We start from the raw sequence: 12,532 nt of genomic DNA on the forward strand, positions 1-12,532 counted from the left end.
ACCTGCTGTATAAAAAAATAAATAAAATTAAATTTAAAAATTAAAAAAAAAAAAGATAGTACAAAGGAAAAAAACCACTTTTTTTAAATACAGTGCCCAACTACTGAGCTAAGATCTATAGAAAACAACTCAACAGGTACTACATGGAAAAATAAAAAGAGGGACTAAATAAATCTGATTTAATAGACAGATTTAAGGGTTAAAATATAGCTACAGTGGTGATCATTTTGTAATGCAGAAAAATATAGAACACTATGTTGTGCACCAGGAACTAATATAGCATCATAGGGCAATTAAACTTCAAAAACTCCAACCACCCAACCAAACTCAGAGAAAAAGATATCAGATTTGTGGTTACCAGAGGTGGGAATGGGAGTGCGGTGGGGAGAACGGGGTATTAAATGAATGTGGTCAAAGGCACACACATCCAACTGTAAGATAAATTAAGTACTAGGGGTGTAATGTACAATATGATTAATATAATTAACATTTCTGTATGTTATATGTGGAAACTGTTACAAGAGTAAACCCTAAGAGTTCTCAGCACCAGGAACAAATATAATTTTTCCTTTTTTTATTACTTTGTATCTATGTAAGATGATGAATGCTTACTAAACTTACTGCAGTGACATTTCATGATGTAAACAAAATCATTATGCTGTACACCTTAAACTTATACAGTGCTGTATGTCAATTATATTTGAATAAAACTGGAAGGAACCCCCCCCCCCCACGCACACACAATGTAGCTACTAAGACAGAATATTAGTCTCTATGGAGGTAAAAAGAATAAACAAACAAAAAATATATATATATAAATGTTAATTTTTCACTGAATTGATTAACTCAATCTTATACAGTAATCCAACTCTGCCTCACAGTAAAATAATTTTTAAATCTGATTAGTCCAGTCATAAACACAATCACTACTGGGGGAAGAGAGCAAGATTCAATTAAATTTTTTTTTTAATGGAAAACTTGTTATCAGAAAGTACTCAAAAAAAGTTTTAAATATTTAAACAATATTTCCTCCTTAGAATAAAAAAATTCTCTACTTACCCTGTAACCCTCAAGATCTCGCATTTGAATCTGTAGTAAAGAAAGGTCCCTTAAGATTTGAAGATTGTCTTTATCCCATTTTAGCGCATTTCTGTAACACTTAATGGCTTCATCATATTTCTTGTCTGACCTCTGGAGAAGGCCATAAACATGCCAACCTAAAGGATTTAGTTAAGGATACAACCTCCAGGTCAAGAAATAAAGTTCCAATAATATTCTCTATGAAACTCAGAAAACTACATCTATTTATAAAATTACAAGCTTAAAAAACAGAGAGAATATAAAGACAGAAGGTAGTCTGATACAGTGGGGAAAAAAAGCACAGCTCTTCGAGCCAGAGAAAACAGGTCTAGCCTGCCTTATTAGCTCTGTGACCTTAAACAAGTTAATTTAATCTTATGTTTCCTCAATTATAAAATATAAATAAATAGAAAGTCTATACAGCAAAGCACAGCAGTTTGGTGACAAAATGGAATAACATATAAAGTGCTCACTGGCTTGCACAAAAATAAATGCTCAATAAATATTAAGAATTATCTTTACTTTTAAAAGGAAAAAGAGGGAATGGGTATCCATGACATGTAATTGTTTTAAATCAAGTGTATTTTCTTTTCCTTAGCTAACAAGGTCCTTGGGACAGACCCTTGGTGCAGTATAAAGTTCCTAAATATCAACCACTTAAATTTAGGGTGCAGGTGGCCAAAATGGACAGTCTCCTATTCAAAGAACTTAAAGTCTAGTCAGGGATACAGATAAGTAAGCAAAATTACAGTAGGCTGTAAAACTGTGCTGCTACAAAGGGGGGAAAATATGTAAATAATCCCACTCCCCTAATACAGGTCTTTTTCACTTTAGATCTTGATTACTGCAAGTCACCCATCCTCCTGCCTTCAGTCTCTCTGCTTTTACTCTCACCTGCCAGAGTAACCTTTCTAAAACACACACAATCAAAAGAAGAAAGTCTACTTCCCTTTCCAGAAATGAGTAATGTTTCTCTCTCAGATCAGATTCCAACTTTTCAGTCTAACAACTTCTACACGCCTTAACAGAGTCAGTAAATACAGAATTTCTAGGGTGACATGTATAACTGAAAATACATATATAATGTTATAAATTTTATTTGAAAAATAATCTTCATTTTCATAATGCAAATGACAAAGTAAAGGTTAACAAGTCTTCTCAGTTGGTTGGAACATGGTTTTAAAAAGCCTGAGATACACTACCCTTCATAATCTGGCACCCATTACCCACCTTCCTATTCCCCGCACCCCCATTTCAGGACTTGATCAACTCTCTTGAGCACTGCAACACCTTTTAACTGCCTTGAATCTTCTTCTTCTAAAAATCTATCCTCAAGGAGTTTAACACTGCTAAAACTTTAAAGAAATTTATGTTCATCAAGAGGAACCCAGTTAAATAAAGCATGACAAGTACATATAGAACACTACACCAACATTAAAATGATGAAAAGATATCTACAAAATCTTATTACTTAATCCTTTGCTTACCTTTTCAGTTTCTGGTTACTCTCAACTCACTCACTTCTGCTTTACTGGATTAGTGATAATTGTTGAACAAATTATAACATTTTATGTAATACTCAGAAGTGTTAAGCTTCTACCAAGTATCTTCCTTCACTAGACTATAAGATCCTTGACAGCAAAATCCATATCTTTTCTTAGTCTGTATTATTCCAGACTAATACTTGAAAATTTGCTAAGTGTTTCAGCACTTCATTGTGTTAGCCAACAAAATAGGTAAAGAAATATGTTAAAAACTATTTAAAAGACAGTAACCCACAATTTTTTCTCTATCTTCCCTCAGACATTTGTACTTGATCCTACTCTCACACTTCCCTTAATAAAATAAAATTCACCTCATACAGTACAGCATTATCAGGGACTATGTTAAGCATCATTAAATCTTTACACCACCCCAGTGAAGTGGGTATGAGTATTCTCATTTAACACATAAGGAAACTAAGCCCTAAGATCACAGTTAGAAAGAGGCTGAGCTGAGATTCAAACCAAAGTGAAGCATACTCCAAACCCTGGGCTCTCAATCAGTATACTATACTGCCTTCTAATACTCTTTATTGCATATCCTTCTCTAAATTCATGCTATGATGAAATCTGCAGGGTACCTCTTTTTTTAAGTGTGGGAAGAGCTTTCATAGATATTTTAAAAGGCAAGTCCCATTTATCTGTGACTAGATACAATGGTAGAACATGGTAGGTATACAAAAATGTTTCCTGAATGAAGGCAGTTGCTATTATTCAACTGAAGAAAGAACCATCTCCTCTGGAGTTACACAGTAAGAGAGATCTAAAACTTCTGACTCCCAAATTGCTGCCTTAGCTCAAGACACCACAATCCAACCCTTAAATATACAAAAAGGATACACACATGACTCTTCAAGTCATTTCTCAAACCTCTACGAACCAATTCATAAGCTTCTTCCTTTTTTCCCAAACAGTTCAATGTTAATCCTTTCATAGCCAGGGTTTCTATTTTAAAAAAAAAGAAAAAGAAGAAAAGGAAGAAAAAAAGAAAAGGAATTTAAAGATAACTAACAACAACAAAAACGGTAACCATAATCTCAAAAACAAATGTTACATTATCCTAAATATTTAAAACTTCAAGGAGATTCCTGGGAAAATGTCCAGGTTTTTAAAGAATTAAAATATTTGTTAAATTGACAAATGAAGTAACTACACATTTCTATACTGTAGGCCTCCCTAGATTTTTTTTTTTTTTTTAGATAAAAAGATACAAAAATGCATGAATATCTGGTAATCCATATGCTAACAAGATAAAATGATTTTCCTACTGTTCAGGGGCATTCCATGACCTTATTAAATCACTACTTTAAAGTATGAAAAACTTTATCTTGAAACAGACTATCTCTGTGAACCCAAGTTACATAAAGGTTAAATTCACTGTTCAACTATTTAAATATACACATAAATTACATTTCTGGTTTTCATAAATTTATTTTAAAATGATTTTTTGGGATTACTATTAAATATACAAGTAAAAGAAGATGTCAAACACCTGTCATTCACAATCCACAGATTAAAAAAGAGTTGAGGAAAATATTAATTTTCAGAAAGGGAAAAACAATATTTCTAATTTCATAATGTATATTCTATGAAACACAAATGAATATAAAATATTCATTATGATTAATTTGCCTTTTAGGACTATAATTTAAAATTTATAGAAAAATTAATTAGGAATAAAAGATAAGGATTAAACATATTATCCTGAGGAAAAGTCAACATTTATAGTAAAACACAGATAAAGAAATGGAAGCAAAAAAAAAAAGAAGGAAAAAAATGTGTACAAAATCATCAAAAATCATGCATAAATTTAAAGGAAAAGGAAGCAAACAAACAAAATATATTTGGCAAGTAGCCAAATTAGCAAGGTACTGTAGAAAGTAACACTTTGTTGTTAAACAGGTAAAATCTATTCTTGCAACAAACTACTTCAAGTGTCTTAATTAATGAAAACCCAGGTTGTCAGTAAGTGTAGAACAAATCATAACTTATGTACTGTTAAAAAGTATTTTCAATTAAATTATGACACTTCATATGCAACCTGATTTCAGGTATGTTAAAATATGAAGGGAAATTGCATTTTAGACACAATGAAAGTTGGTACTCTGCTGTACTGAAACTCTATGGTGACTATATGACTAAAAGTTACATTACCATTATGCATACTTTTGGAATGAATATAAAACAACCTAATACCCAACTGGCTAGCAAAACTATTTTTTAACAAGGAAATGGAGAGAGAAAATTTTAGATACTTTATTCCCACTGCTTTCCATCTTTAAACAATTTTATTACTATAGTGAAAGTACGCGAGAGTAAAGATAGCTAACAGGGAACTATTGCTCTCTCCCTCTTCAATACTAAGAGAACATTATCAAATTAATTAACAAAGAGCCATGTTTCCTAACTACAAATCAGACCTGTGAAAGCTTATTTTTCCTTTGCTTCTTTACAAGTTTATCCTACAAACATATCACTGTCCAGTTTTCTACCCTCACACAGGCAAAAGCTATGTAAACTTTCAAAATCATGTCTTAAACATGACTGTCTTGAAAAACTAATTAAGATACAATGCTAAATAAGAAGGTGCTGGTTCATGAGCAAAGACCCAAATGGATACTTTCTGAATAAGCTTATTGTAAGGAATAAAATTTCTCTAGCTCAACCAAAGTTCTCAAGCAAAATTTTCTTGTAACATTTTAAATAAACTTATTTATTAAACTTAAATTAGCGTATTTGTCTTACTAGGTTCTTTTGCCTTTCCTATGGTGCTAATATTCAAAATAGGAATAAGTCAGAACTCAAGTAGATTGTGTTATCATTTTCTCGACAATAAATTCAAAGTATTAGTATTAAACATCTCACAGGAGTCAAGGATAAGAAGGTCCATTCTCTCTGGAAAACAGTCTAGGCAGCTGGGATTAACAGAACCCAAATAAGTGAAACCAGACAAGTAAGCAAAGCCTTACCTACTTACGCTTACAAGCAAGTGTACAGTATTTACACTTACCTCCATGCTCAGCAAATTTGGGGTTAGAGAGGATTTGTTTACAGAATTTCAATCCATTTCTGTACTGTTTATGTTCATAACATCTCTGTCAAAACAAAAGAGAAAACTTTAAGTTTAGCAAGAAATGCGAACAATTTTAAATTCGGTGCTAAATTTTTGATTCTGTTAAATACAACAAAATGATCACGTTATTTCCATATTCTCCTAAATCCCACTAAAACGCAGTTTAAAAAAAAAAATACAGGGAGTTCTCTGGTGGTTTAGTGGTTAGGATTCGACACTTTCACTGCAGTAACCTTGGGTTCAATCCCTGCTCAGGGAACTGGATACCGCAAGCCACACTGTGCAGCCAAAATTTAAAAAAAAAAAGGAAGGTTCAAATACAGAAAGTAAAAGCAAGACAAAGGGACAAAATATACATTAGAAAAAATAAGAAAATCATTAGCTTACTCCAAAAGGTCCAACAAGTGTTAATAATATGAAAACTGAAAAAAAAGAAACATGTAGAAATTATATTTTAAAATAACATTTTCTTTTTGCTGAAGGAGACAAGTCTCTGAAGCCACAAGGGACAAACAAGTGCATGCAAATTAACAAAGGGGAAAAAAGACCCACACTATGGCACACCATAATGAAAATTCAAAGCCTGGAAATAATGGTCCTTAAAAACTTCCAGAGACAGGGGCTTCCCTGGTGGCACAGTGGTTAAGAATCCGCCTGCCAATGCAGAGGACAAGGGTTCGAGCCCTGGCCCGGGAAGAACCCACATGCCGCAGAGCAACTAAGCCCGTGTGCCACAACTACTGAGCCTGAGCTCTAGAGCCCGCGAGCCACAACTACTGAGCCCACGTGCCACAACTACTGAAGCCTGCACGCCTAGAGCCCGTGCTCTGCAACAAGAGAAGCCACCACAATGAGAAGTCCGCGCAATGCAAAGAAGAGTAGCCCCCGCTCACCACAACTAGAGAAAGCCCACGCGTAGCAACGAAGACCCAACACAGCCAAAAATAAATTAAAAAAAAAAAAAAAAAACTTCCAGAGAGAAAAAAACAAGTCACATAAAAAAGATCTGTAATCAGAATAGCACTGAACTTTTACTCCAAAGTAACAATGGAATATTGCTAAAAGCTATAAAACTACAACACAGCCTTCAAAATTCAGAATTCCTTACCTAGCTAAACTGTCAATCAAGTATATATAAGTAAAATGACAGTTTAAAGCTTCTCAGAAAGTTAAAATTTTATCTCTCTGCACTCTTCCTTAGGAAGCTATTAAAAGGAATCAAAACAAAAAAGATAACATGGGACTTAGTAAATAAGTAATCTAATGCAGAAAAAAGAACTAGAGAACAACCACTCCAAAATAAAACAGGACGCCAATGGCCACCATGGAATAGGTTTCTATCAAGGACAAAAATGGAAAATTTTATTTATAAACACCTGACAGAAATACAGGCACATTTGGGGAAAATGAGCAATGGGTCTATAGAAAACCAGGCAACTGAATAAGTAAGATAGGTATTAGCTCCAGGAGAAATAAAGGCTTATATAAGAGACTGTGGTGGTCTTAGTGGTCTTAGCGTAATATTTGGCTCAACAATAAAAAATACATGTATAGTTATAAAAATGTAAATATTTAATACTGGTTTATCAAAATATTGTGATATAAGTATAAAGAGAGAAAGACAAGCGAGCAAATGTGTGAATGATGAAGTTCCAAGTCCTCATTTTCCATAAACAGAAGTCAACAAATGTCTAAAAGTCATGTATCAAGAAATAATGTTATAGGGACTTCCCTGGTGGTTCAGTGGCTAAGACTCCATGCTCCCAACGCAGGGGGCCCGAGTTTGATCCCTGGTCAGGGAACTAGATCCCACATGCCACAACTAAGAATTCGCATGCCGCTACTAAAGATCCTGCGTGCCGCAACGAAGATTCTGCGTGCCACAACCTAAGACCTGGCGCAGTCAAATAAATAAATAAATATTTTAAAAAAGAAGAAAGAAATAATGTTATATTACTAAGCAACAGAAAAGCAAATACCAGAGAAAATAGCTAGAAGGACTGAGGGTGCTTGATTCTGGTGTGGGAAGGTATGGAGGGGACGGGGAGGGAGGGTGAGTTGACAAATTCTTTTTCATCATAAACCTTTTAGTGCTATCTGACTTTTAAGCATCACCATGTGCTTTCATAACAATAATTATTTTTAAAGCACTGTATTCATTACAGAAAACATCTTAAAGATATGGTACTCTATGCCAGATTTCACTGTCATAAGTTTAAACAAATTTTACTCACAATTTTTAAAACAATACATTCAAAATCTGGGAGGGGTAGTTAATGCAAATGATAATAAAATCATAGAAAAATGTGGAGAAACAAAAATGTAAAATTTTACATTCAGCACCATGAAATCAACTGCTTAAAGCTCAATGATAGAGCCAACTACAGAGCTGTCTTATAATCAACTATGTACTCACCATCTCTATTTTGTTGTTCACATCTCAAACCTAATACACTATCCAAAACACAACTGATTTTCCCCCCAGAATCTATTCACCAAGTCTTCACTGTCTCAAGAGATGCCCTTCCCTCAACTCACCCTCACTCAGATGATGAAGCAAAAAACCTAATTATCTTCTGTGCTTTCCTTCCCTGACACTTCCATTCTCTAGTAGATCCATCAGTCCTAGTTTCTCTGCAATAGCTTCCTAACTCTCAGCCCTTCCCACAATCAACAGGCAAAGTGATCTGGGGGATACGAGGGGGGGGAGAGCAGAAGCAGTAACATAACCATATGCAGCCAAAGAAACATACGACTAAGCAACTAAACTTAGTGTTCCTATTTACCTAGCAGAAAGCCTAAAAATAATTTTTCTTATAATAATTAAAATATTAGTAAAAACCATTAAAGGAAGCTATGACATAAAGACTAGGCTAATTAAAAGTGACACTCCTAACTTGTCACTGTTTTCCAGGAACTACATACATACAAAGAATAGTTTAAGCACACTATTCTTTTTTTTTTTTTAATAGATCTTTATTGGAGTATAATTGCTTCACAATACTGTGTTAGTTTCTGTTGTACAACAAAGGGAATCAGCCGTATGCATACATATATCCCCATATCCCCTCCCTTTTGAGCCTCCCTCCCTCCCACCCTCCCTATCCCACCTCTCCAGGTCATCGCAAAGCACCGAGCTGATCTCCCTGTGCTATGCTGCTGCTTCCCACTAGCTAACTATTTTACATTCGGTAGTGTATATATGTCCATGACACTCTCACTTCGCCCCAGCTTCCCCCTCCCACCCCATGTCATCAAGTCCATTCTCTATGTCTACCTCTTTATTCCTGCCCTGCAGCTAGCTAGGTTCATCAGTACCATTTTTTTTTTTTTTTTAGAGTCCATATATATGTGTTAGCATACGGTATTTGTTTTTCTCTTTGTGGCTTACTTCACTCTGTACGACAGACTCTAGGTCCATCCACCTCACTACAAATAACTCAATTTTGTTCTTTTTATGGCTGAGTAATATTCCATTGTATACATGTGCCACATCTTTATCCATTCATCTGTCAATGGACATTTAGGCTGGTTCCATGTCCTGGCTATTGTAAATAGTGCTGCAATGAACACTGTGGTACATGTCTCTTTTTGAATTACGGTTTTCTCAGGGTATATGCCCAGTAGTAGGATTGCTGGGTCATATGGTAGTTCTATTTTTAGTTTTTTAAGGAACCTCCATACTGTTCTCCATAGTGGTTCTATCAATTTACATTCCCACCAACAATGCAGGAGGGTTCCCTTTTCACCACACCCTTTCCAGCATTTATTGTTTCTAGATTTTTTGATAATGGCTATTCTGACTGGTGTGAGGTGATACCTCATTGTAGTTTTGATTTGCATTTCTCTAATAATTAGTGATTTTGAGCATCTTTTCATGTGCCTCTTGGCCATCTGTATGTCTTCGTCATCTGTATGTCTTCTTTGGTGAAATGTCTACTTAGGCCTTCTGCCCATTTTTTAACTGAATTGTTGTTTTTGTGATATTGAGCTCCATGAGCTGTTTTTATATTTTGGAGTTCAATCATTTGTCTGTTGTTTCATTTGCAAATACTTTCTCCCATTCTGAGGGTTGCTTTTTGTCTTGTTTATGGTTTCCTTTGCTGTGCAAAAGCTTTTAAGTTTAATTAGGTCCCATTTGTTTATTTTTGTTTTTATTTCCATTACTCTAGGAGGTGGGTCACAAAAGATCTTGCTGTGGTTTATGCCAAAGAGTGTTTTTCCTGTGTTTTTCCTATGTTTTCCTCTAAGAGTTTTATAGTGTCTGGTCTTACATTTAGCTCTTTAATCCATTTGGAGTTTATTTTTGTGTGTGGTGTTAGGTAGTGTTCTAATTTCATTCTTTTACATGTAGCTGTCCAGTTTTCCCAGCACCACTTATTGAAGAGGCTGTCTTTTCTCCATTGTATGTTCTTGCCTCCTCTGTCATAAATTAGGTGACCATATGTGCGTGGGTTTATCTCTGGGCTTTCTATCCTGTACCACTGATCTATATTTCTGTTTTTGTGCCAGTACCACACTGTCTTGATTACTGTAGCTTTGTAGTATAGTTTGAAGTAGGGGAGCCTGATTCCTCCAGTTCCATTTTTCTTTCTCAAGATCGCTTTGGCTATTCGGGATCTTTTGTGTTTCCATACGAATTGTAAAATTTTTTGTTCTAATTCTGTGAAGAATGCCATTGGTAGTTTGATAGGGATTGCACTGAATCTGTAGAGTGCTTTGGTTGGTATAGTCATTTTCATAATATTGATTCTTCCAATTCAAGAACATGGTATATTTCTCCATCTGTTTATGTCATCTTTGACTTCTTTCATCAGTGTTGTATAGTTTTGTAAGTATAAGTCTTTCACCTCCTTAGATAGGTTTATTCCTAGGTAATTTATTCTTTCTGTTGCTATGGTAAATGGGATTGTTTCCTTAATTTCTCCTTCTGATTTTTCGTTGTTAGTGTATAGAAATGCCAGAGATTTCTGTGCACTAATTTTGTACCCTGCAACCTTACCAAATTCATTGGTTGGTTTTAGGAGTTTTCTGGTGGCATCTTTAGGATTTTCTATGTATAGTATCATGGCATCTGCAAACAGTGACAGTTTTACTTCTTCTCTTCCAATTTGTATTCCTTTTATTTCTTTTTCTTCTCTGACTGCTGTGGCTAGGATTTCCAAAACTATGTTGAGTAAGAGTGGTGAGAGTGGACATCCTTGTCTTGTTCCTGATCTTAGAGGAAATGCTTTCAGTTTTTCACCATTGAGTATGATGTTTGCCATGAGTTTGTCATATATGGCCTTCACTATGTTGAGGTAGGTTCCCTCTATGCCCATTTTCTGGAGAGTTTTTATCATAAATGGGTGTTGCATTTTGTCAAAAGCTTTTTCTGCATCTATTGAGATGATCATGTGGTTTTTATTCCTTAATTTGTTAATATGATGTAAAGACTAGGCTAATTAAAAGTGACACTCCTAACTTGTCACAGTTTTCCAGGAACTACATACATACAAAGAACAGTTTAAGTACACTATTCTTTTTTTTTTAAATAAATTTATTTATTTATTATTTTTGGCTGCATTGGGTCTTCATTGCTGTACGTGGGCTTTCTCCAGTTGTGGTGAGCAGAGGCTACTCTTCGTTGCGGTGTGCGGGCTTCTCATTGCAGTGGCTTCTCTTGTTGCAGAGCATGGGCTCTAGGCACGCAGGCTTCAGTAGTTGTGGCACGCAGGCTTCCGTAGTTGTGGCTCGCAGGCTCTAGAGCGCAGGCTCAGTAGTTGTGGGGCACAGGCTTAGTTGCTCTGCGGCATGTGGGATCTTCCCAGACCAGGGCTCGAACCCGTGTCCCCTGCATTGGCAGGCGGATTCTTAACAACTGCGCCACCAGGGAAGCCCCCTAAGTACACTATTCTTAAAACCCTCAATTTGCTCTCTAAAAATTTATTTCTGTAAAAACGTAGTAAGGGAACTTCCACTTTTAGCCATGATGGAGTGAGGCTGAACTTGTCCTTCTAACGTAAACAACAAAACCGGACAAAATATATAAAATAACTGTTGCCAGACATTGGACAACAGGCAGTGCAGGATTGTGAACCATGGGTTGCGGGGACATGATACACTTGGTAATGTCACTGTTTTACAGATCATAGCACAGGGAGAAGGATCCGAAGCAGAGCACAACAGTCCACAGAGTTGAAGAAACAAAGATTGAAGTTCAAGGAGGCTGAGGTATTCTGCAAGGCAGAGTACTGAAAGTGATGGAACTATTCAGAGAAAGACATCCAAAAATCTGCATGGGGTCCTCGTGCATCTGTTGCCAGAGATTACAAACCTAGTTAGTGGCAAAATTCCTAGTTAGTGTTGGCGGGCCTAACAGTCTAGGTCCTCTGAGTCCCAGTTAAGAGCTCTTTCCATCACATACAGAAATTTTATTACATTTTATTAACATAAATATTATTAAAGCCAAGAGTTTTCATCTTTTAACAGATCTTCTAATCAACAAATTCAACTTTTATCTCACCTTTTGTTCCTTTGCTTACTCAGTACTATAGTCAAATAGGCAATAAAAATGCCAAAAATAAGGTGACAAAAATGAACACACACAGATTAACCAATTTGATAATTCCCCTAAATAACTGAGTTTACCAAATGAAAATGAAAAACCGAACTCCACTTTCTTTGAATGAGATAATAATACTATAGCACTTAGTTTTTTATTTTATCAAACTTCAGAAAAGTAATTAAGTTTCAGTTCCTAATGATTATGCTCCCAATTAATGAAATTTGGCGGCTGCCCATATTGAAATTATACTCAATGCCACTAACCCAATTATCTTCTGTCAAGGTGACCCAT

At 35.3% G+C, this 12,532-nt stretch overlaps 1 protein-coding gene across 2 annotated transcripts in view; it reads right to left on the bottom strand.

Annotated features, from left to right (window-relative positions):
- The window catches only part of NAA15 (N-alpha-acetyltransferase 15, NatA auxiliary subunit), a 75,997-nt gene that overhangs the window by 45,392 nt on the left and 18,073 nt on the right, over positions 1–12,532 (bottom strand). For both annotated transcript variants that reach the window (XM_061191960.1, XM_061191959.1), the window contains exons 2-4: positions 5,632–5,716; positions 3,462–3,566; positions 1,060–1,217 (exon numbers count right to left, since the gene is read on the bottom strand). In XM_061191960.1, the coding sequence (XP_061047943.1) occupies positions 1,060–1,217; positions 3,462–3,566; positions 5,632–5,716 (348 nt within the window). The remainder of the gene's footprint in view (positions 1–1,059; positions 1,218–3,461; positions 3,567–5,631; positions 5,717–12,532) is intronic.

Source organism: Eubalaena glacialis, chromosome 5 (genome assembly GCF_028564815.1).
Source record: "Eubalaena glacialis isolate mEubGla1 chromosome 5, mEubGla1.1.hap2.+ XY, whole genome shotgun sequence".
In the NCBI taxonomy this organism is placed as follows: Eukaryota; Metazoa; Chordata; class Mammalia; order Artiodactyla; family Balaenidae; genus Eubalaena; species Eubalaena glacialis.